This window comes from Eptesicus fuscus, chromosome 24, assembly GCF_027574615.1.
Source record: "Eptesicus fuscus isolate TK198812 chromosome 24, DD_ASM_mEF_20220401, whole genome shotgun sequence".
Classification (NCBI taxonomy): Eukaryota; Metazoa; Chordata; class Mammalia; order Chiroptera; family Vespertilionidae; genus Eptesicus; species Eptesicus fuscus.
This window is the reverse complement of record NC_072496.1, coordinates 7,169,856-7,196,343: the sequence shown is the minus strand read 5'-3', so window position 1 is coordinate 7,196,343 and position 26,488 is coordinate 7,169,856. Positions and strand designations below refer to the sequence as shown.

General features: G+C 40.4%; 1 protein-coding gene across 1 annotated transcript in view; it reads left to right on the top strand.

Annotated features, from left to right (window-relative positions):
• DISP1 (dispatched RND transporter family member 1) overlaps positions 1 to 26,488 on the top strand; it is a 117,769-nt gene that overhangs the window by 18,575 nt on the left and 72,706 nt on the right. Inside the window, exons 2-3 of the mRNA XM_054712963.1 lie at positions 13,872 to 13,936; positions 15,179 to 15,241. Of these exons, the coding sequence (XP_054568938.1) occupies positions 15,196 to 15,241 (46 nt within the window). The 5' untranslated portion in view covers positions 13,872 to 13,936; positions 15,179 to 15,195. The remainder of the gene's footprint in view (positions 1 to 13,871; positions 13,937 to 15,178; positions 15,242 to 26,488) is intronic.

Here is a 26,488-nt window from a genome sequence, read left to right as displayed (position 1 = left end):
CTGAAGGTAATGGCAGAGTGCACCCTCGTTGAGGTGTGGTGTTGGGACTGGGAAAGACACACGTGGAATTGCATTTGTCCTTAAAGTGCTGCCTTTTCACATGCTAAACATTCATCTCGGAATATATCCCGAGTAGCCCATTCGCTACTCTGTTTTTGCGTATTTAAAACAGCATGTACACATCTGTTTCCCCAAATCTTGTCATATCAGTGGTTCTTACTGGGATTTAGTAGACCGGGTATGCTGAGATTTCCTCTAACTGCTTTTTGCTTCCTTTGATACTTTATATTCCTTCACAGCAGAAGAAAATGCAGTCAAGCATAGTATTATCACCCATTTTACAGGAGTGGGGAAATCAAGGTGAAGGTTAAGTGGCTTCTGCAAGGAATGAAGGGGAGGAGGCTTTCAAGTGTAGCTGAGAAGCCAGGAGTTTGGTATTTTTATAGGGAAAAAATAAGATGGCTAATTGAGCAGGCTTTCTGAATTTAACTTTTTTAATGCTTGATTCTACACTTAAGTATGTTAAATCTTTCAAGTATTATCTATATCGGTACCAACTAATCTACCTTTCGTTATATAATGGAGAGCTGATCCAGCCTCTCCTTTTAAGAAAATCCTTGATGTATTAGGTCGTTAAAACAAATTCTAACATTTGGTGCTCATTAGTGTTGTAACCGAAACAAAAACATTTTAATGGTTGATCCCAGAATATTTTGAAGTTAGTGTAACTTTGCTGGAAAGGTATTTAAGCTACGGTATCAGTTGCAAGTAGGCCATGAGCCAATTTTCAAAGCTGTTTCTAAGTAAGATGTTGAGTTTTTCAGAATGCAGAAAACTACATTATGTGGCACCGTGCCATGACGCAAAGCAACAGCACGAAAAAATTACAATGGGTTTTGTATTGATAATTGTATTTCTAAGTGAGTAGTTTAAGGTATTATGAAACAGAGTTCAGAATAACTCCCCAGTGTGTACAACAGTTGCTTTATTTTAATTATAGACCATGAAAGAGTTGTTTTGAATATAAAGAAGGATGGGAATAGCTAGATGACAAAAATTCAAACTCAATATTCAAATATTTTGCCCATTTTTTAATTGGGTTGTCTTCTTGTTATTGGATTTTAAGAGTTCTTCATATGTTCTGAATAGAAGTCCTCTGGTGGCTCTATGTATTTTAAATATTTTCTCCAGTGTGTGGCTTGCCTTTTCATTTTCTTGATGGTGTTTTGGGAGGACATACATTTTTATTTTGATATTTAGCTTATCAATTATTCTTACATGGTTTATGCTTTTTGTACCTTGTCTAAGAAATCTTTGCCCAGCCTAGTTAAGGTCTTAAAGATTTCATCCTAGATTTTTTTTTTAAAGAAATTTTATAGTTTCTAGCTTTTACTTTTATGTCTATAATCCATTTTGAGTTGTTTTTTTGTGCATATTGAGTATGATGTGTGTGTGTGTGTGTGTGTGTGTGTGTGTGTGTGTGTGTGTAGGTGTATGTAGTCAGTAGAAACCCATAGAAAATGTTTGTACATGGACCAACATTTAGTGACAGTGTAGAGATTGCAACCAAGAGTAAAAAGATGGTGTGAGTTGATAATAACCCGAACTAGGAGAGCAGGGAAGAGGATAGATTTGATGGCATTTTAGAGACAGAGTAAATTGGATGGGGAGCAAAGATGAGGCTAAGGCTTATGGTTCCAGGAAATAGCATGGTCTGTGCCAGGACTGGAATATAGGACAAGGAAAAGATTTATGATGAATGGAGAAGAGCTCTGTTCTCACACTCTTGACTCATGTGACAGCAGGACATTTAGTCTTTGTCCCTATGCACACATGTTGGGGCATAGCCAGATTCTTAGTGAAAACACTTCTTTTTATTAACCCACTGTATCCATTTTTCTATGTTGTTATATAGTCTCCATTATGGTATTTTTTATAGCTTAACAATATCATGGTTTTGTAATAAAGCTATGCTACATCTGCTATATAAAAGAGTTATCTTGTAAAAAGGATTAAATGATGCCACCAAAATGCTTTCCACTGTACTTCCCTCCTATTTCCATCACAGCATAACCACTTATAAGGATATTCTTTCATTCCTTGTCTACATATGCAGACATCTCACATCACACTTTCATGCAAGTAAGGTTGTATTATCCTTATTTTATTTTTTAAAATATGTTTTTATTGATTTCAGAGAGGAAGGGAGAGGGAGAGAGAGATAGAAACATCAGTGATGAGAGAGAATCATGGATCGGCTGCCTCCTGCATGCCCGCTACTGGAGATCGAGCCCTCAACCTGGGCATGTGCCCTTGACCAGAATCGAACCCGGGACCCTTCAGTCCCTAGGCCGGCGCTCCATCCACTGAGCCACACCAGCTGGGGCTAGGCCTCCTAATTTTTATACTGTGCTTATAGAATGACAAAAGCTGATATTCTTTATTTTATTTTATTTATTTAAATTTCTTTATTAATTAAGGTATTACATGTGTCCTTAGTCCCTCATTACCCTCCCAACGCCCCCATTCATGCCCTTGCCCTCCTGTTGTCATGCTGCATACAAGTCTTTTGGTTGATCTCTCCCCCAAGCTGATAAACTTTATGTATAGATAAATTATGTGAAGAGATGCAACCAAGATTAGATGACAGTTATTTAGAATTGTAGGTGTTCTAGATTACAGCCTCTTTATAGGCAGAGATTATGTCTTACTTCATTTAACAAGCATTTATTGAGCACCGCGGTGTGCCAGTCGCTGAGCATAGAACAAAACACAGCTTCTACCTTGAGCACTTGAACAGCTTATATCTAATGGGGAAGCAGACATATAAAGAAATAAATATAAATAGTGTGAAAAATACATATGTTTATACACACCAATAAACATATGTTTTAGTTTTTAGTTGTTTTTTAGTTGTTTTCTGCTGCTGTGGAAATATTTATATCAGAACTGCACACATTCACTGAGACATTTTCCTAAACATATGGACGGGATGATGAGACTATTTAAATAGTGTTTTTATGCTAACTTCCTGGGAACTATATTTCAAAATACTTATTTGTCCCCCCACCTCCTACCCTCAAATTCTTATATGATACCAATCACAAAGAAGGCAAAAGGCCACATTTTTGGAATGCTTCTTTTGTGTTTTCTGCTTTGCAAGATGTTAACTCTGTATTCCACATTGAATCCTGAACAGGGACTGCATACACGCTACATATTAACAAAATGATGGTAGTTTCGGACCTCGTGCTAATACTGTTTTCTCTTACTGCTTCCTCTAGTTCTGTGACTCAAATCATGTAATTAATTTGTATTTTTATAAGGTAAATCAGTGCAGTTTAAACCCAGGCATCTGTTCTCTATATGTTCCACACCTGTGACAAGATGATTTCAACCATTCACTTATAAAAGAGAAACACATTGTCAGGGGGCACCCCAGCTTTGAAGCATGCGTTCTATTTTTCGCTTGGTAACCATGTGAAAAATACCAATTACTGAAATTCTGAGAAGAATGAAGTTACTTGTAAACCTGGTATTCATACCAAGAAGGCTCTCTAAATCAAAACCAGACTGAGATGCAATAGATCAAATCTGTATAGCATAAACCTTTCAAGATCAATGTCGCTGAAAAAGTATCTGTGATTCGGGAAGGCAGCTTTAACAAAACAGTATTGTTACAAACAAGAAACGTGAGACAGCTGGCGGCCAGTCCGACAAACATGTACCATGCAAGGAAGCTACGCAATTCAAAGACCTCGGGGTGTAATCTGGGTGAATGCCAGTGGACTGTTACAGGTCATATTTCTTTTCTTTTTTACAATTTTAACTTAATTTTTAATAGATGTTTTTATTGATTTCAGAGAGGAAGGGATAGGGAGAGAGAGATAGAAACATCAATGATGAGAGAGAATCATTGATCAGGCTGCCTCCTGCACGCCCCACACTGGGGATCGAGCCTGCAACCCAGGCATGTGCCCTGACCGGGAATCAAACTGTGACCTCCTGGTTCATGAGCCAACATTCAACCACTGAGCTACACGGGCCAGGCATACAAGCCATATTTCTAGTACATTTTTGTTACTATTTTAAAACATATGAAATCTTTTGATACATGGAATTTCCAGAAATTAAAAACATACATAAAAGTACCATTTCAGTTGGAATGAGAATCATGACACACAATGTTATATGTCAATTCCATCTCAACAAAACTGGAAAATAAAATCACGAGCATTTCAGATCTTGAGGAGAATAATCTGGATCTGGTTCAGTGTCTGTTAAGACAGATAATGTATTCTAGCATCACTTTTCATTATTAGACAATTGCCTTCAGGAGGAGCAGATATGAGCGGTCTAGAGCTGCGTCTCCGAGTCAGGAAGACAGGCCGTAGAGGGGCATGGCTGTAAGGACGCCGAGGCTGGCGTTGGGATCAAACAGCAGGTCTCTGTTTAAATCCCAGCCCCGTCACTGGCTGTCTACTGAACAGTAGACTCAGTCTTTCTGTGCCCGTTTCTTGAGCTCTGGAACATATAAGATAGGTATACATTTAAGATGTGTAAGCTTTAATTACATGAAAAATGCTGAGCATATCATTAGCACACGAGCAACAGTTAGTGAATGCCGGCGGTCAAGTTCAGTGAGAGCAGACCTTCACCCCTCGTGTGCTTTCCCTCCATCTCCCTTTACTCCTCTGCTTACTTTTATTTCCCCCTTTCTCTTTAGTTTTCTAATCTTCCCACCCTTTCTCTCTCTCTTTTAAAAAAAAAAAAATTTTATTGATTTTTCACAGAGAGGAAGGGAGAGGAATAGAGAAAAGCATCAATGAGAGAGAAACATCGATCAGCTGCTTCCTGCACACTCCCTATTGGGTATGTGCCCGCAACCAAGGTACATGCCCTTGACCGGAATTGAGCCTGGGACCCTTGAGTCCGCAGGCTGACGCTCTATCCACTGAGCCTAACCGGTTAAGGGCCCCTTTCTCTCTTTTAACTCTCTTTCCCCCCAAGTTTTTATTAGCTTTAAATATTTCCCGATTCCTGTTATTTTGTTTGGCAGGCTCAGCGGCCATCCTTCCTTTCTCTTTGTAGGCTTGAATCTCTGCATCAGGGCCTCTTAACCTGAGACCTTTGAATGCCCTTCGGAGACCTAAAGAACCCCTGACACTGTCCACATGTGATGAGGGGAGGGCTCCGTAGTCCTTCACCTGGTTTCGGAGGATTTCACGCTTTCTCCAAGGTTAGGAACCATTGACCAATGGGGTGTAACTACCCTCCCTCCCAGATGACTTGTTGCGTCTCTTCACTAGTTGCCTCATTGGTATGAGGAGGCCTCTTTGGACTTGGGAAGATCTCATCACTCTGCTCTCTAGACGCGGAGAGCATGCGAGATTTGTCCCATAGTATTAGAAAGGCATTGAATTCCCAGGCAATTCATCAGCCGTTGCAGTATTGTGTTGTGCTTTACTATTTGTGTAACAGCTTTGTTTTGCAAAATGTTAGTGGTTTTTAGAGAAACAACATTATGCATTCCATATGGCCAGCTCCATTTCAACCAAAGTAGATATTTCTCATTGTAATTTCTTTTCCATTTCTGTATGATACAGCCCAGCCAGCTTGGAAACAAAGCAGCCAATATTTTAGAAACCAATTGTCTAGTGAGAAACCAATGAATTTGGAACGAGTTATAAATTCATTAGGGAAAATTCCAGATTGACAGCATTTGGGGTTTCTCTGAGCCTTTGAAGGCAGGCATGTCAACGATAACAAAACAGCAACGTAGACTTGGGGGATTTTTTTTCGAGTTGGCCAAAGAACCCAAGTTGTTTTCTTAACTAAAAATCATCATTCACATGAGTCATCCTGACAGCCTGAAAAATTTAAAACTCCTCTAGGAAAAGAAGATACCCAAGTAGTGCATTCTTCACACATCCTACCATGTGCAAAAGTCTGGAGGAGAATAATATCCCTTTAAGAAGAGCTCTTCTTTCACCTCTGCCCTGATAACGGCATTAAAATAAAACGCCCATTTTCAAGGACGTGGATTCCACTGGGGAGTAATCTAACCAAATTACCAAACAGATCCCTTACCTCCTCACCGCCCCCCCCCCCCCCAACGTACATAAAGAATACGGGTAGTCAATCCTGCTCACTTAGTGTGTGGAGCTTAGCCAGCACGGCACCATACATATTTATCAACAATAAACTGAGTACCTAGCATGTGCTCTGGGTGTACAATGGTGAACATGACACTTGAGGTCCTTGCCCTTGAGAAAATCATAAATACACACACACACACATATAAATGCATCTACACACATATGTATATATACATACACATATGTATGCACATATATGGTGTGTGTGTTTGTATACAGATAGAGGTAAGTGCAGTAAAAAAATGGATAGGGCCTGAGGAAGAGTGAATTTTGCTTTAGAATGCCATCTACACCCGGCTAGCGTGGCTCAGTTGGTGTGAGTGTCGTCCCGGGCACCAAGGGGCTGCAGGTTCCATTCCTGGTCAGGGTACCAGCCCTGGTTGCAGGCTTGATCCCCAGTAGCGGGCATGCAGGAGGCTGCCAATCGATGTTTCTCTCTCATCATTGATGTTTCTCTCTCTCCCTTCCTCTCTCTCTCTAATCAATAAAAACATACATTAGAAAAGAAGACTTTCCTAAGAAGAGAGGGGTCGCTGCCTACTCCCTTACCCTTAACTGGGGAGCTACTACTAGAAACAAAGCAAAACAACTTAAAACAGCGAACCAATTCTTGCTTGGTTCTGTGTCAGAGGACCTTCCTGAGTAAGGGGGTTTGTGTACCAGTCGGGAGCGTTTTCTTGTGTGACAAGGAGCCCCATCAGGAACCTCTCCCCTGGCTCCCCTATTCTTTCCTCCTCCCATCCCTCCTGTGCCCTCTCCTTGTAGAAAGGGAAGTGGGGAAAGGAAACAGGACAGGAGTCCCACGCTGTGGGAATTGTAGAGGACCTGTTAGCAACAGCAGATTTAAGCAATTAATTAATATTCAAAAGCCCTGAAAGTTATGTTCCTAAATCTTCTAACCCAGTGGAAAAGTGCATTATGCTCATTAAGAAGAATCTATGGGAAAGTAACCGACACACTGAACTGTTTAGAAAGCAACATATTTTAGCCAATAATGAGTCTTAACCTTTTCAGGGTTAGCACATGGAACTCGTTACTATGCACCAGCCGATAGCCCCGGCACCATACTTCTTAAGTCAAGGACTGAGCGTTCATTCATTATACCAGGGCGCTCTGACTTTCCCAGTTAATCTCATTCGCTTGCTCAGTGATTTCCATGCTTACAGAAACAAATGTAAAGGGATCACTGGTTTAATTTTGCCGTGAGAAGTGCTTCCTCCCTTTTATTTCTACCCTTGGAAGAGTTTTGACTATTTCAACTTTTGCATACTGTTAAGAGGACCCCAGTTTTTAAGCTCCGGAGGTATGCGATTTGAAGGCTTCCTACCTAATGTGACTGGAATTTTTCTCCAATTATAGAAGAGGCAAACCATCATTCTCCAGTTTCCAAAAAGGAATGCAGCTGCTTGCAAGAGGTCTAAGCTAACAGGACATTTAATATTTTGAAAAATATGCCCTGGGGGGGGGCAAAGACTTTTCTGTTCAAGAAGATATTAAATTATTTAGCTTGGCAGCTCCAAGATGTGAATATTTTGAGCCCCTTGGATGTCACTGATCTTTTATTGAGTTCAAATGGGAGCATTGAAAACTTCATTCTGACACACAGTCTTTTTTATTAGATCTCACATCTAGACCTTTGGCTGCAACCGCCTGCAGGTCCTGTGATCTGCACGGCCACATTCTACTTCCAGGGGATCCGCGTTTAATTTTCCAAATTCTCAGCAAATAGCAGCGCCGCAGCCTAAATCCCTGCACCGAGATTCCTTCCGGCCCAGATGAAACTAATAGTTCCAGGCTGCGTGGCTGTCATTCATTACTAATCCAGGTAGGGCTGCTTACTGTTTTCAATTTTCCTGGTCGGGACCCAAAGGCAGTGTTTGCCTTTTTCCCATGAGAAGCCGGTGATCGTGGGCCTGACATTCCAGCAACTGGAGACGGCGGGCCTCTCCACACCCACACAGCCAGGCTTTGTTCCAGGGCCCGTGTAGACACCAGCTTGGTGATAGACATACTACAGCAGAGGACAGGCGTGTAATAGGGTGTTAAGGAAAAGGAAGGCTGCATTAGGGATTTGCCTCTAAGTTTTTAAAGCTGGTGTCACGGAAAGCAGCTATTTCCTGCCACAAGATACCCATCGATGCCATTTGCCATTTTGGGTCAGAATGTTGAAGTGGATGGACAATATGTGTTTATGTTTATGACAATTCTTGTTATAAAAATAATAGAACAATACTGGGATGTCCTCAAGGGTAGGGATCTGTGTTCTGCTCATCTGTGCCCACTGTCGGACAAATAGCAGAATCTTAACTGTTAACTGAATGGCTACATTTATGAATGAAAGAACTATAATGTTGTGTTTCTTTATCACTTTTAATGGTGATGTAATTGCAAACTTAAAGAAGCATTACAAAATTGGTACAAGGAAATGCCATATATTTATACTGTTTATTGAGATTTACCAATTGCTCACCAAGTTTTAAATTATGCATAATGGTTTTCTGAACCACTTGAGACTAAGTTGTCAGCATTGTATCCATTTACCCCTACCCACTTCAGTATGTATTTCCTAAGAAGAGCATTCTCTTATAATAAAATACAGTACACTTATCAAAATCTGGAAATTTCACCTTCACATAATACCATTTTCTAGTTCATATGCAACTTTGCCCATTGTCTCAATAATATATTTTGTAGCTATTTTTTTTTCTCAGTCCAGTATCCAATTCAGGATGACACATTCCACTTGATTTTCATGTCTAATTTGCCTCCTTTAATCTGGAATAGTTCATTAGCCTTTCTTTTTCTTTCTTGACCTTAACATATCTTGAAGAGTAGAGGTCAGTTATTTTGTAGAAGAGCCCTCAATTTGGGTTTGTCTAATTATCAGATTGTCTAATTATTAGGTTGTCATTGGAAGGAAAACCATAGAAGGGAGGTGTGTCCTAGTAGATTATGTCAGCAGACACAGGATATCAATGTACAAATATTACTGATTTTTCACTTGATTAAATTATATCCCCCAGGTTTCTCCACTGTCCCATCACTGCTTCTCCTTTGCAATTAATATGTAATTGGTGGAGATACCCTTTGGGACTGAAAATGTCTTGTTTCTCCTTAAACTTTCACCCCATAGTTGCACCCCTCATTTGTTCTTCCACATTCAGTAGTTGGCTTTATGCTCTAAAGAAGCGTTTCCTTTTTCACTTGTCTTTATTTTTCATTTGCATTCGTTTGAACCCATAGATTCTTCTGTTTTTCAAGGAGTTCCATTCCATTCCGTCATTAATGGTTTTGATTCTTGAATGACTCTAGATTTGTCCTGTGGAGCCCCTGCAAACTGCTCCCCTGTCCTGGTGATACGCTTTCATCATTCTTTGGGAATTTCTTACTTCTTGGTGTAACAAGATGTCCTAAGTCAGGCGTCCTCAAACTACGGCCCGCGGGCCACATGCGGGTGTTTTTGCCGTTTTGTTTTTTGACTTCAAAATAAGATATGTGCAGTGTGCATAGCAATTTGTTCATAGTTTTTTTTTAACTATAGTCCGGCCCTTCAACGGTCTGAGGGACAGTGAACTGGCCCCCCGTTTAAAAAGTTTGAGGACCCCCGTCCTAAGTCCTTCCTTGCCCCAACCCTGGGCTCAGCCTTTTTCTAAGGGGCCCTGACTCCCTTTCCTGGTGAATGGTATTTAAAATCAAGATCTGGGTGTGCTCATCGCTCTATTGGGTCATTGGTTCTAGATGCTCTCAGGTCTTCGGTCTCTCAGACTGAGCTAGGAAGCGTGTGTGTGTGTGTGTCTACGTCTGTGTCTAAATTAAAGTTCTATATCTAACTTAAGAGTTCATAGTCATTATTCCACTCAGCACCCCAGGATTCATCCCAGTCCTCCATGTTTATAACTCCCTTCTCCAACAGTGGAGAACTTGGCTGCATGATACTGTTTTATATCCCTAGCATCTTGTCCAAGCCCTGGCAGTACGTGATAACTATATGTTTTAAGGATTTAAATCAGGGGTGGGGAACCTTCTTTCTGCCAAGGGCCATTTGGATATTTATAACATCATTCGTGGGCCATACAAAATTATCATCTTAAACATTAGCCTGCTGTATGTGGTCAAACTTTTAATCCAACTCACCCCTAATGCCTTGGCAGGGCCAGACCAAATGATTAGGGCCCCTGGGCCCGGCGTTCGCACCCCTGATTAAATGAGTGAGTAAATACAGCCTTCATGGTGTTCTCTCTGTAAATAGCCGCACTGCTGTGACCGATGCCTAGCCTGACTTAGATGTTGAATAAAACTTTGTCAAACAAATGGTTCTCTCCAACATCTTCATTTTACACTTTCAAACCAGATGATACATGACTCCATATGATACTCTCGTGTGTGCGTGTTGTTGTTCTTTTAACATTTAAATCATGAAACCAGATAAATTGTTCAGTGAATATGAAGTCTTTTTTGCAAGAAGAAAAAGTTATAAATAAAATTGCAACAGAAGAAAAATCGTTCTTTTGTTTTGCTCAAAAAACCCCTGGAAGTGGGCGGCGCCATTGAACAGGTTTCAGTATTTCTAATTATAAAACTTGCAGCCAGCAGAGTCTGTCTGGCACATTTTTCACATTTGTCAGCCCTGGCGATGTGAAATATGTTCTTCATCTGAATTCTCTTCCTATCCCCCCTGCTGTCAAGGCAAAAAGAATTTCCACTTCCCTGCTGCTTATTATTAAGCTCTTCTAAGCAAGGATGCTTGACGATAACTTATGAGCCAGGGACTAGAAATTTCTGATAACCTTAGGACTCATTGCCAAATTATATGATTAACTTTGTGAGGAATCTGGGGGAAAGCAGTGGGGTTTCATTCACCTATGCCCTCAAATGTTACAGATTTACAATTCAGGGCAGCCATTCACGATGAAGTGAATTCTCCCCCCCGCACCGTCTCCCCCCTCCACCACCCCCCTTAAACCTCAGGGAATGTGCTCTATTTTTCTCTCTGATGTAATTAAAACGAACAGCTTCTTGTTCATAAACTCTTAGTTTATTCCTAGAAACTTGCTTAAAAACGACTTGCTTTTTCTGTTTACCTAAAGAATGTTACATATAGCATATGCATTGTAACTTCTAATAGAGCATTCAAAGAAACAAGATATTTTACTAAACATAGAACAAAGCCTTCAGGAAGACTTTTCCACAAAATTGGCCCTTTATGGGAACATTTATTTAGAAATGTCCCCCATGTTTATAGGGACAGTGCCGGTGTCTGCAGCTTCCACAACGAATAGAAAGATCACGACATTTAAAGCACTTCAGTCTTGAAAGCCTTTTCTATTTAAAGAAAAAAACTAAAAAAGGGTCACTTTACATTAATCACCTTTTTTTCCACGATTAAATTATTAAAAGCAAAGTTTTATGGCTTCATATCTCTTAAGTATGACATATAAAGCTAAAATCCCCGAATTGTCACTTACTTTGGGAGTGGTAGTGTTGTTATATCAGATTCCCTGATGCGTATTTTGTTTTATTGCGCCAGCATCAGCCTATATTACTGGTTTTTCACACACACACACACACACACACACACACACACGCCGTATTAACTAGTAAAGGCAGGTATGCTTGCCAAATTTCTAAAAATGTCTCTGCACTTTTAGCCGAAGTTCCGTTTTTGTTGCTGTTTGAGTTTTCACTTAAGGGCCCCCTGGTGTGTTTTATGATAATTCACTGTTTTCTTTAGGGGTACAGACAGCCCAGGAACATAACCCACAGGAGATGTGGTAGTCCAGTAGTTGAATGAGCATCATGGAGGGATAACTAGGTAGTTAGCATTAATTATCTCATGCAGTGGGACTGAGAAGGATTATTAACTCTTTATCATTATATTATTCAGTTTGTTAGAGGAGGCATCTATTGTTAGTATAGGCTTTCGTTAGTAAAGAGATCTAATAAATAGAAATTGAAATCAATCCGTAGCTTTGTGTATTTAGGATTCTTTTTTAAGAAGCTTAAAACAGTGAAGTCAGGTAATCGATTTTTTCATTGAAGAAAAATACAGATTATCTGGCTACTGATTGGCTCAACTCTAGTGTTTCTAATACCTTCAGATTCTTCAGTAGCAACATCTATACAAAAAGGAACATCTCAAAGATAATTTTTAGACATGCTTTCCTTAAGATCCAACTTTTCAAATGCTCATATTCTTGATTCACATAATGTTAACATATTTCATCTTAGTTTATTTCAGAAATCTTTTGTATTTAGCAATAAATGGGTTAAACTAGTACAGTGGTCGGCAAACTGCGGCTCACGAGCCACATGCGGCTCGCGAGCCACGGTTTGCCACTCTGTTGACAAATGAGTTTGCCGACCACTGAACTAGTATATTCACCAATGAAAGATGAATATTGTTTCCATGTGAAACCAAGGCTAATAAATTCTCACAGTGCCCTTGATTTAATTAAGACTCAAACCTTCTTTTGCCAAGAAATGAATTGCTTGGTGTAATTACAGTCTTCTTTTTAAAAGGGAACAAAATTAATTCTCTGCATTTTGCGAATTTTCATAAGTTTTCTAAGGCTCTGAGCCTTCAGTAACTCCAAATAAGTGTAAATGTCCTTGTAATTTTCCAACATTAGGGGTGCCTCAGGCCCTAAGAGATGGTTTGTTTGTTTTAAATCACAGGTACTAATAAAAGAAAAAATATTTTTGAATGTAAATATTTACTGGGAGTTTCTTAATCATAGGTTTCACATAGCACTAACAAAGCAGCTCTTCACATAAAATATAAAAATTAGTCAATTTAAAACGTAAGAAAAACGTCAGTAACAATTTGAGTGTATTTGAGATTGAGAAAACAAAATACTAATCCTTTTCTTAGTTAAGGTTTGTGTGTTATATAGAATCAGTTGCTCTTGTAGCAAGCTTTTATTTTTTTCACTAAAGTAGCACCAAATTAATACCTTTTAAAGACCATGAGATTATAATCAAGATCTGATTCAAGCACTACATTTTTTTTTTCATTAATCCTCACCTGAGGATATTTTTCCATTGCTTTTTGATAGAGTGGAAGAGAGGAAGGTGGGCAGAGAGAGAGAGAGAAACATCAATGTGAGATGTTTTAACAGAGGAATTCTTTCTCTCTGAGGAGCTAGCAAAGCTTGTAGAAACCATGACCATTTGATCTAATAGCTCATGATAATTTTAAGGATTAGTTGATTCAGGCTATAAAAGAACAAAATAACTTATACATGATGAAACAACTATAAAGAAAAATAGAGGGATCATATCTTTTCCTTGATCTTTTCTATATTCTGGGAGATGTAACTTGCAACTGAATTTACGTAGTAGCTCTTCAAATGAAACTATTAAAGTTAAGCCTGCATGAAGAATTCTGATACTGTTACTATAGCTCTAAATGAAAATGAGATGATTATCAGATCAAAGGAAATCATTGGTTTACTAGTTTTTGGAGGGGGTAAAGTGAAGCTAGACAATGAAGGAGCATTTGGAGCTTATAATGGGATGGGACTGGTGGATCCTTTAGCTTGGGCCTTACTTTCATGAAGGGCCTTAATTTTAAATTTTTCTTAATATTATCCCCAATTAAGGTTGTATTTATAGTTGTATGTTTTTTTTTTTTTCCTTCTGTGTTAACTATAAAATGTACTATGAATTATTCTAACTGTTTTGGCTTTTTTTCTTTTCTTTTCTACATACTAGGAGCCTAGAAAGAATGGAAATGGCGGGAGCATCTCTTGACCTCTTAGAGGAGCAGAATATTTTAGGTAGGAAATAGCATCAGAAAACACTAATTAGATGCCTGCTAGAATGAATTCAAATGAAAAGTTTTGGATGTCGCTATTGTATTTTAAGATATGTATATGCTTCTAAAGTTTGCCGGGAAGGAAAAAAATAGGTGAAAACATCCAGGCAAATTCTGAAAAGAAGAGTTCCTAAGGGAAACTTGATGTAGCAGATAGCAAAATGCGGTGACATACCTACCTCTTAGGGTTGTCATGACAACGGAAAGGTATTGCTCAGTTAAAATTCTTGGAAGAGCATCTGACAGAGAACAATGTTTTCTTTTTTTTGAGCATGCAGTATTTTTCCTTTATTCAGAATGGGAAGATTTTTCTAGCAGTCCCCACATAAATGTAGTAATAGTGTAAGACACGCATGGGAGTGCCAGCCCCTAATTCAGGGCAGCGGTGACCTCCCTGGAGGGGGAAGAGAGGGAATAGGATCCAGAATGTTCCACTTGGCTTGTGGAGTCAAGGGGACCCCGCTTGTCTTGTAATACTTGATTTTTTTTAAAAAGGCAACATTTATAAAGATTTTTCTAAGCTGGAAAGCAAGTCCACGGATATTCATTACTCAAACCCAACAGGACAGGGTTCTTTCTAACATTTCTCCTTTTCTTATTTGTAACTTTTTTCTCCAGCATGAGAGAAAGAACCTGGCTCCATTCTCTCTAATATGTTTACTTACTCGTTCAAACCTAGTAGACAGATAAAGCAGGGGTTCTAACTGGAGGCAGTTTTGTCTCCCAGGGGCTGTTTCTGGCATTGGCTGGAGATGTTTTGGTTGTCCTCAGTGTCCTACAATGCACAGGACAGCCCTCCGGAGAAAGAGTTACATGGCCCCAAATGCCAGGAGTGCCAAGGTTGGGAAAGAAACCGTGACACAAAGAAGTTTCACTAGCCGGTCCCCCCATGACAAATAAATGTACTAACTCCCGTATAATAGTGTGTACAGTTCTTTCTTTAGTCTTATAGTATTTACTCAAAACAGTGTTATCCACGTTCATTAGGGTCAGTTCTTTCCCCCCTCACCATGCTTATGTTATTGATGATATAGGCAGGATCATCTGTTACTGTGTTCATTCAGTTTGGGGTTTTATTTACTTGTTATTGTGTGAGTGTGTGGGACATGAGTCCGAGAGTCAGAGCAGGACAAAAAGGGACGCCGAGAAGTGGGGGGAATGGCTGAAAGTTCTCCAGGTGATTCTGATGTCCGCCTGTTTTCAGAACCGCGGGTCTAGCTCATGGGCTTTGAAGTGAGACCTGAATTGAACTGCCGTTTCCTAGCAGGTATGTAACGGTGGGTAAGTTACTTTCCCTCCCTCAGCCTCTGACTCCTGTTCCCAAGGATTGTTGTGAGGATATAGGATGTATATGCGGTGTTCATCGCAGTGCCAACCTGAACCTAGGTGATCGCTGTTTGTTTCACGGACCCATTTAGCAAACATTAATTGTGTTGCTGCTCTGTACTGAGGCGCTGCACTATTTCTTAACATGGGTGCCCGCCTTTGAGTAGTTCACATTTTCGGGGGCTTATATAGCGGTTTTGCGGAAAATGCAGTGACTATTGCTTACATTGATGTGCAATATGAGAGGTTCAGATAGTCATGATTTTGTGGGAGCTTTTCCCCAGAAAGCCTCACTAATGCACACTGCGCATGTATCATGTGAACGATCAAGGTAAAAAAATATAGATAAATAGATGGTTATGTGTCTCTGCCGCTCTCAAATGTAAGTCATTTCAGGCTTTTAAAAATGTCTGGATGTCAGACCATGTGAAGTTGAATTCTCTAGGAGTGAGCGCCTGCAGGTAGGCAGGCGTTCAGTGTTCTCAGGTATGAGACATTGAAGTGGTTTTATTATATCTGTGTGGAATGTGTTTACATATCATCTGGGGGTCTCGTTAAAAAGCAGGCTCAGTCAATAGCGCGGGGCGGGGCCTGGGAACCCGCATTTCTAACACACTCCCAGCAGCTGCAGCTGGTTGTGGTCGCGCTTTGAGAAGCAAGAGGGTTTATTGCACTGACTTTGCAAGCATGCGTTCTGTCTTTGAATCCCAATTCTGCAACGTATTAGATGTGAGTCCGCTATGAGTGACTGTTTTTACTGTGTGTATATGGTACCTCGAGGTATTCGCTGCCAACGTCATCCCTTTATAGCATTTGAACACTTAACAAAAAATGTTGCCGAAACCGGTTTGGCTCAGTGGATAGAGCGTCGGTCTGCGGACTGGAGGGTCCCAGGTTCGATTCCGGTCAAGGGCATGTACATTGGTTGCAGGCACATCCCCAGTAGGGGGTGTGCAGGAGGCAGCTGGTCGATGTCTCTCTCTCATCGATGTTTCTAGCTCTCTATCCTTCTCCCTTCCTCTCTGTGAAAAATCAATAAAATAAAATAAAAAAATGTTTTCATTGATTTTAGAGAGGAAGGGAGAGGGAGACAGAGATGGAAACATCGATGAGAGAGAAACATCAACATTGCTCCGCTGCCTCCCGCACGCCCCCTGCCTGGGATGGAGCCTGCAACCCAGGCATGTTCCCCTGACCAGGAATGGAACCGGCATCCTCCCGGCTCATGGGTTGATGCTCAACCACTGAGCCACACTGGCTGCGCACATTTGAACATTTTAAATTAACACTCAGACCTCTAACAACTAATGGGTAGAACCGAAAAACAAGTGTCATGATAAGGCAGCAAAAGAGTCGCCTTTCACTTGGAGCCACGTGTTGTCTGTGAGGGTTCTTTCTCCCACTAAACTAAACCAAGTACCTGAAGGAACTGCAGTTAGAACCAGACTCACAGATCACTTCCCCACAGGGGGTTAAAGCAAAATTAAAAAGCACACACACGTATAATAACACTGTTCTCACTATGTTAACGTATTAATAATTAATAAAATAGTTTTAATGAAAACATTTTTGAACTATTGATAAATGGAATACTTACTTTAATATGTACTTCATCAGTCCTTTTAAAATTTCTAATGTGTGTGTGTTTGAATTTGCCTAATTTCTTGGTATAGAAATACATTTCTATGATTTGCATTCCAAATGGGGGGTACGGATTACTTTGCTGCTCATGAGAGGTGGGAGAAAAAGGTTGTGATTCTCCTGCCGTTGGCACAGAGAAGAGGACTTTGTTTTGAAAAATCCTTGAGGGCCACGCTAATAGCTATGGGAGGAGGGGCTTGTGGAGAAAGATCTTTCCGCGTTCCGTCTCCAGCTCAGATCACAGAGCTGATACGCACATTCCTTTTCTGTCCCTCCTCTCTGTTTTTCCGATGCTGAGGACAGAGAGCCTGGCCTGGGGAATCTGGATAGTGAGTGCTGGGGGCACACGAGACAGGAAGCCGAGCCATATTCGGAGGTTTATTAGATAGCACCCCTGATGACAGGAACAGCTACCCCACCTGATGGCCTGCTGTTAGATTCAGGTATGCGTGCATTCAAAAATGTTTATTGAGCACCTACTGTGCGCTTTCCAGTTACATGGGAAAAGACCACAGAGCCGTCAAACGTATTTTCAGACAAAGCTGGCTCCAGTGGCTGTGTGAAGACGGTTCGATTGCTCTGGTGGCTGATACCTGCATTTCTTCCTTAAGGAGGATTAACTTAGTGGAGGAGACAGCCGAGCCCCACTGTGGCTGGCTGGGGGCCAGCTCTTTGAAGTTCCTTCCTCACACAGACTAACCCTGTCAATCCCGAAGGCATAGGAAGCTGGCGTGCACTTTGATGTCAGGACGGCTCTGCGAGACCATCTTAGGTTGCGCTGCCTTTGAAGCAGTGACTCAAGGCAATCTTTGCTCACATGGGGCCAATCGTTTGACCTAGAAAGCCTAGAAAGAAAAACCCTTTGCCAAGAGGGACTGGAAAATAGCTACGAGTGATTGGAAACATCACGTCTCTACGGAGAGCTTCCAGAGAGATCAGTTGGAGTTAATCTGGTTTACCTAAAGGCGGAGGATTAGTTGTTCAAAATGATTCCTTATGGGCATTTGCAGGTCGATGGAGTGCGTCTCTGTGAATTCTTGGGGCACCGGCTGTTTAACTGCAGACATTCCTGGGAAGGGCCAGGTTATTGCTAAACGCACACCCATCCATAAACACAAACGTGTGGTTGAGATGTTTTTAAAAGCCAGCTCTAACGGCTCTGGAGTGGGGAAAACAGTCACCGAAGCCGAAGGCTCGGTTTCAGCGGCAGCACGTTATCAGGTTTCTTCGCGATGCCAGGTTGATGGGGAACGGCGAGCTGGAAGCTGGAGCGCGTTACCCTCGGACACCTCGGAGTGTTGCTTGTTAAGACAGGCGCATGGCTGGAATGCTTGTGTGCATACCTGAACTGCAAGCCCCTGTTGTCCTGCCTCTTGTCACCCTCTGGGCTGGCTGCTCTCGGCATCTGGGCATTTCCCTGGCAGCTGACATTCAAAGAAACTTGGCCAGGTGTCTGCTCCCACTGCTCTTCAGTTCACCGTCAGAACACTTGTTAGTGTCCAGCCGATAGTTTCCTGAACTAGGTAATCATTTATAAGTGCCATATTGTCTTTTAAAATTTAATCTTGTTTTCCTCATCTACCTACTTATTTATTTATTCAATTTATTTAAACAAAAACAATTTTCTCCCACTTTACACCCCCTACCTCTGGCAACCACAAATCAGTCCTCTATCTTATTTATGCTTGGCGTATTTATTTATATTTTTAAGTTCACATACAAGAGAGGTCATATGGAATTTGTATTTGTCTAACTCCGTGGTCGGCAAACCGCGGCTCGCGAGCCACATGCGGCTCTTTGGCCCCTTGAGTGTGGCTCGTCCACAAAATACCACGGCCTGGGCGAGTCTATGTTGAAGAAGTGGTGTTAGAAGAAGTTTAAGTTTAAAAAATTGGGCTCTCAAAAGAAATTTCAATCGTTGTGCTGTTGATATTTGGCTCTGTTGACTAATGAGTTTGCCGACCACCGGTGTAACTTATTTCACTTAGTGTGAGGCCTTCAAGTTCCATCCATGTTGTCACAAATGGTAAGATTTTATTCTTTTTTATGGCTGAATAATATTCCATTGTATGAGTGTGTGCATACATACTTACCACAATGTTCTTATCTACTCATACGTTGATGGACATTTAGATTGTTTCCATATCTATTATAAATAATGCTGCAGTGAACATGGCGTACATATATCTTTTTTTTAGTTAGTATTTTCATTTTCTTTGGATAATTACGCAGAAGTGCAATTGCTGGGCCGTATGCTAGTTCAGTTATTATTTTAGGAACCTCCATAACATTTTCCATCGAGGCTGCACCAGTTTACATTCCCACCAACTGTGCACAAGGGTTCCCTTTTCTCCACATCTTTGCTAGTACTTGTTATTTCTAGTCTTTTTGATAATAGCCATTTAACAGGTGTGAGGTGATATCTCATTGTGGTTTTGATGTGCATGTCCCTGATAATTAGTGATGTTGAACATCTTTCCATGTACCTGTTTGGAAAAATCAGGTGATCTGTCCACTTTTAATCAGATTGTTTAGTTTTTTGCTTTGAGTTGTATGAGTTCTTTATATACTTTGGCTATTAGCTCCTTATCAGATATATGATTTGTAAATAGTAGATTGCCTTTTCATTTTGTTGGTGGTTTTCTTTGCTTTAGTATCTATAAATATCGCATTAGTCTTGTTTTTGATATTTTTATGTTCAAAAGAATGGTATCTTTAAGAATAGAAAGAGAGCTTTGTCCTAATTTGGCAGGTTGGAATGGGGTTAGAGGTCAGAATAACAGAGGACTGACACTGCTGACCCGCCGTCATTTGGTCATTCAGTCACTGATCTGAGTCACTAATCATGGGTTCCGATTGGGACTCTCCTGGGTCCTTGGCTACAAATCCCCGAAGGACTTCACCCTTTTGCAAAGTGGATCTGCCTGAATGTTAGGAGCAAGTTGGCGTTTCATACCAGTTGCTTCATTTAAGACGGTTTCTGGGAGATGGTTTAGCTCTATAGAGTTATCCCAAATAGTCCCAACATGGCCCTATTTAAGGTTCCGCCATTCACCTCCAAGTGATCGGTGGACAATGGAGAGAAAGGCCCTCCAGTCATTTTTTATTCTAGATAGACTAGTCACCCATAATAAGTATCCCATGTGAAACCAGGCTGGCCACTCCATGGACATGAATGAGATGGAGTAAAACCCTACATGCATATATACACATATGCATTGAACAAATTAAAAAGTAAGACTTTCAAGCTATTGCATGTGTAGGACAAGTAAATCTTAAGCAAAGCATTTTTAAAAGTAAAGTTTTCAGAGGTATTTTTTATTGAATGAAAAGAGTTAAAAAGTTTTCCTTTTGGTAAATTTGTTTTCTGTAGCAAGAGAATGCTTCGGGCCGGGCAGTATAAAAATGATGAAAATTAGAATGTCCAACACAATGAGGGAGTCTTTTAAACTTTGAGTTTTTTGGTGTTTTTATCAGAAGATATTCTGATAACAGAATAAATTCAGCTGCACATTGACGATAACAGACAAACCAGAAAGTGTTGGCGTAACCCTTATTTTCTCTCACAAACTGGGAGAGAGTAACTAAATCTTCCTAAACATCCACCGTGTTAACTTCTACCAGAACTATGAAAACTGTAACGTCTTTTTTCTTGCTATTCTTGTAACAACCTTATCTTGAGTAACTGATAATGTTCAGTTTTCTAATGTTTTTTCCTACTTGAAAGACTTTTAAGAGATTTCTTAGTATATTTAAGTTACTTGTTTTTTAACTTGAAACATTGAAAATAAATACTTTTTTCTGAGATTCTAATTTAAAAAAATACATTTTATACTTTGAGTAGTATGGATTTTGTATTTATGATTGTGATATATTTTGGGAAAGTGTGTTGGGATCCTTTCTGAAGTCAAGTATTTGAGGTTAAGAATGAGGAAAGAAAATACCCTTAAAATCTCAGTAAGCGAGTATTAAATAAATTGATGTTTAATCCCTTGAAAGCCAGGGTTTGGTTGGATATCCAGTTACCTCGTATGTCTTGTCTGTTGAACTGATTGATGATAGGGAATCTGTTTTCCCCAAATAAGAGCTTTTCAGCAGTTCCTAAAGGAACTCTTTCAAGAGATTTTCTGATTAGGGGAGACAATGCCAACAGTAGCACTTGGGATACTGTCTGGTTTGTGACACTGTTTTGCTTCCAAATGTAAGCTGCTCATTGGTCTATCATTTTCCCCATGTGACTGTTTTTTTCATAGTCATAGCCAGCCATATGTTATTATACTCTGTGAAATTCATATGTTTTGGGGCAAAGGCTACAAGAAACAGAAAAAGGAAAATAATATGTTAGAGACATGGGTTAGTGGATGAAATGATTTTTAAGAGTTTCTTAACGATGCTCCTATTACTTCAGCAATATAGGACATTCCAAGGAAAACAATTTTCATTTTAGACAATCTTGAAAGAAACATTTTTTAAGCCTATACCATTTTGTTGTTTCAGAGTAGAAACCTTAACGAAGAAAGTAATGAAAAGTTCTGTGTCTTCCTTGAAATCATTTTCAGATCAGTCATAGCTGAGAGCTGTGTCTTTTGAGTTCTTTTGTTGGCAGAAGACTCAATGGGAGTGGCAGAGGGGATCTGGAAGGGAGATAAAGAGACTCAAGAGAAGTGTTGCCATGTGGGCTTTGCTTCCTTTTTTCAGATTCCAAATGATAAACGGAAAGTGTTTTAATTCTCCTGTGAGAATTGAAGTTTAGCAATCAAAGCAGAGAGCGCTGATTCACAGGAATCCACTGATACCAAGCCCAAAGCAAAAGCAGGAAACGTTGACACGGAGTCGCAGGTTAAGATGGATCTTTCTGGAACCTGGATAGGAGCATGGAGGAGAGAAGGCTTCGCAGTCAGCCTTGTTTGTGGCTGTTGCCATATGTTAGTGTGAATTCCCTGGCCCTGTCTACAGCTAATAGTGATTCATTTTTGCAAAGAAGAAGTATTAATAAGTTTATTCACATAGTATACTTGGTATGAGTCCAATAAGTGGTGTTGCAAGAAATAACAAGTTTTGACAGCAAAATAAATTCTTAAATTGGGGATTTGGACACGGATTCTGTGTTATGCTATTAACCTTACTAGGAGATCCAAGCATTACATTATTTGAATACTGCCTAATACTGTTCACTCCTGGTTTCCAGTGCTTGACATTTGCTACAGGCTACACTTCTTTGTACACTTTAATAGAAGAAATGCAAAGTGAAGGTGTGAATGTGGCTGCGGAATACTCCAACATGAAATCCGAAACTGATCTGTGTAATCAGAGCGATTTTGACTTTAATAGTGAAACCAAAATCAGGGTAAACAGACAAATACTTTTTAAAAAATATATTTTTTATTGCCTGGCCAGTGTGGCTCAGTGGTTGAGTGTCGACCTATGAACCAAGAAGTCACGGTTCAATTCCCAGTCAGGGCACTTGCCCAGATTGCAGGCTTGATCCCCAGTGTGGGGCATGTAGGAAGTGACTGATCAATGACTCTCTCTCATCATTGATGTTTCTCTCTCTCTCTCCCTCTCCCTTTCTCGTTGAAATCAATAAAAATATATTAAAAGTAATAATAATAATAAAATATATTTATCTACAGCAAATGCACAAATGATCTAAAAATAGATCACAGACCTAAATATTGTAAAACCTGAAACCAAAATTTTTAGAAGAAAACATAGAAGGTCTTTGTGACCTTAGTGTAGGCAGAGATTTCTGCCTTAGTCTGTTTAGCTGTTATAACAAACTACCACCGATGGGGTCGCTTAGAAATAGCTGGTTTTATTTCTCACAGTTCTCGAGGTTGGAAGGCCAAGATCGGGGTGCCAACAGCGTCGGGTGAGGGTCCTCTTTCTGGTGGTACACGCCTCATTGTATCCTCATGTGGCGGAAGGGGCTAGGGATCTCCTTCGAGACTCTTTTATAAGGGCACTAATCCTATTAATAAAGGCCCCACCCACAGGATTTACCAACTCCTAAAGGCCCCACCTCCTAATATTACCAGATTGGACATTAGGATCCAACATGAATTTTGGGGGGACACAAACATTCAGACCATAGCAATTTCTTAGGACAAAAAGAAAAAAAAAGCACTATTCATATGATAAAACAGTGTTTGATAAATTGGACTTCAAGATAATTAATTTTTCTTCTTCTAAAGATACCATTTAAAAATGAAAAAGCAAGGCACAAAATAGGACAAAATATTTGTAACACAATGTCTGACAAAGGGCTTATATCTAGAATGTTTAAAGAATTCTTACAACACAATGATAAAGAGAAACAATTTTTTAAAATATGGGCAAAGACTTGAAAAGACACTTCAGTTACTGAAAGCCTCTAATGAGATACCACTTAGAACTACCAGAATGGCTCACATGAAAGAGACCGAGAATAACAAGAAGAGAAGAACAGGTGGGACATTTCTGATGAGAGTGTGAAACGGCTTTACCACTTGCAAAGCAGGTCAACACACACGTAACTTACGATCCAGCAACTCCATACCTACATGTTTACCCCAAAGAAATAGAAACATATGCCCTTGTAGAAACAAAAGACTTACTCATGAGTGTTTATATCAGCTTTATTCATTACAGTCAAAAACTGAAAGCAACTAAATGTCTATCAGTGGGAATGGATAAACAAAACATTCAATGCAATATGTACTCCTCATCAATAAAAATGAATGGAAGACTGATACACGCAACTGTGGATGACTCTCACAGACATCTGGTGACTAAAAGAGACTTGGCACAAAAGAGCACATACTATGTGGTTCTATTATATGGTTACCTGGAGTGGAGTTCATTGGGAAGATTGGCTAAAAAGGGTAAAGAAAACCTGTGCTGATGGAAGTATTCTCTATCTTGATTGGGATGTATCCATTCCTTTGCCAAAACTCATTGAACTATATGCTTAAAATCTGTACATTTTATTGCGTGTAAATTATACTTTCATAAAGTTTAAAAATAAGAACATGATGACATTTTAAAAGTATAATTAAAATATTGTTAGCATCTCATTTTGTATATTTTTAAAAAGGCATTTGCCACGTAAATTTATGGGGAGTTGTTCTATATTTCTAGGGTGCTTTATTAGGAGGCAGTTCAGTGAACCTGTCATGAATAATTTAATTTTGCACTTAATAGTCAGGTTAAGTCCAGAAATAATGAGGTAGGCTCCATTCCCTCAGGGAAACAGTCCTTAACATCTACAGCTTTCACTTTTATTTGAGCGTTTTATAATTTAAAAGTACGTACCAGTTTTATTATATTTACTTTTCTGCATTTTCAGAGGCTAAATTATGTGGTGTCTTAGTTAACCTGCACATGCCTTAAAAACATGAGTGTGTTCATTTTGGATTTACTTTAAAAAATGCTCCATATCTAATCTGAATCAGAGGAATCTATCTTCTTCCACGTATGTCTTAAATCTTCACAGCTAGCCGTGCATTTTTCCTGTCTTTTTCCCCTTCTGCTTCATGTCTTGGTGTCCTACAGGTGAATTGTTGCCATCTGATTTTCACTGGCCACATTCTTTGAGACAAAACATAAGCTTTCTGATTAAATCCTCCTATTTGTAAAGTTCTGGTCACTTTCCGAGGGACTCTAGCTTAGAGTATATGGAAGAAATATAACATGGGTTGAGTGGGGAAAGTCTGCACTAGCTGATGTAGTATAAAAGTTTAAGCCTGTGGCCGATGCCTTTCAGAGGTGGGGCCCATGGTGCTTAGGAGAAAGGCAAAGGAAATGTGGAGGGTGGGAGGGGGGATGGGGAGAGAAGGGGAAAGGCAGGGGCATGCTCTAGAGAGAGTGAGAGTGAGCCTGGGGGAATGAGGGGGTGGGAAAAGGCACTGGCATGAGAGAGAGAGAGAGAGAGAGAGAGAGAGAGAGAGAGAGAGAGAAGGGGCTTGCTCTAGGTCCCTTGCCTTGTGGGTTTTAAAAGCAGGAATTCTAGGGGAGGTGTCAAGGGAGGATCTCAATAGAATATTCATCAGCTTTCCGGGTGTGCCCTTTCATGGTCGTGGTCTCTACTGATTGGTCAGTGCCAGGGCTGGGGTCATTCGTCATCGCAATTGGTCCTGATGTCAGCCATGGCATCACCCTGCCTGGCCTTGCTGCTTTTCTGGTCCTGGAGCTGAAATACAACTGAGGCCTAGATGTTATCTCCAAGGCTTAATGCTTAAGGGAGTGGTCATGCAGGGCTTGTGTGAGAATCTTATGAGGCCATTCTCAGCCCCCCTATTTCTTCTAAAGGGGTCTGCCACATGACTAGCAACCTACCGGGGAGGAAAGATCAGGGAAAGGTCTGAACCTCATACCCAGTGATATGCTAGAGGAGGGGAAGTTCACCCTGGGGACCAGGGCCCACCCCCAAACACTTATCCTCCAAGTTTGTCCCATTGCTAGGCTCCGGAGGCTTTCTGCCCTGGTGACCTTCCATACCTGACTTATCGTTCCTACTCTGCTCGTGTCTGTCTAACTGCCTACTATACTATATCATCCCCCCTCCCCCCCAAGGGTTCTTGGCTCCGAATTCTTTGAGGGATAGGGGTGTAGGGTCTCTTCTATAGCTGCTTCCTGCTGAAGAGGGGCAGTTTTCCTTCAGAGCCAAGTGATCCTTGCTGTCTGTCAGAGGGATGGTGAGGCCTGGGTGTGGAAGGAGGCTGTGATGGTGTTTAGGATTGGTAAGTGGCTGTCTTCCTGGAGTACAAGTAGGACTTGTAACCTGGTGAAGACAACTTTTGTTATAAATCTTAATGGTATTGGGGCAAAAATTAGAACAATAAGAACATGACGAATGGTCCCATGAAAGGCAGTATCCAGGTAAGGATTCTGGGGTGCCCTCTAGTCTGGGTAGTCCAGATTTTGCATGTTGTTTGCCCTGACCAACAAGTAACATCTCTAGTGATGAAAAATTCAGGATCCAGTTCAGTTGATAGGCAGAAAATAAAAGTATGAAGACAATGAACTGGACTTGAGTCTAATGTCCACAACTGTGTATTATAGATTCTTTTGACACTCAGTTTTCCCCCTGGATTTACTAGTATCCTCATTTTTATCAAAGAGCCAAATTAAGACCAATATACTTACTGCAATAAGTCCAGTTTCAATTTAGCCTGATTATTTGCATAAACATAACAAGAATCGTAATGGATCATATAGGCTCTCTTAAATCTGCTTTGCTGGAATCTCATGAGGAATCTCCATTAATTAGCCTCTCAAGGTGAAGAGGCCACGCCACACAGTTGCCATCAGACTTTGCGTGCAATACCTATAGCTTTTGGATTCTTCAAGTTCATGAGGTCCCCAGAAATGTCTCGTGATTCTTCCTTTGCCGTTTCCCAGGAAAGCAACCTTCATTCCTTACCTGGAAAGACTGCCCTGAACCATGTAAATAAGCAAGGTACCAGGCTTTTTCCCCCAAGGGGATTTTATCTACCTCCAAAGTCACTCTTAATTCCTTAAAGCTTTCTGGTGACATTCAGAGTCTAGGCATGTCTCTCTCTAACAT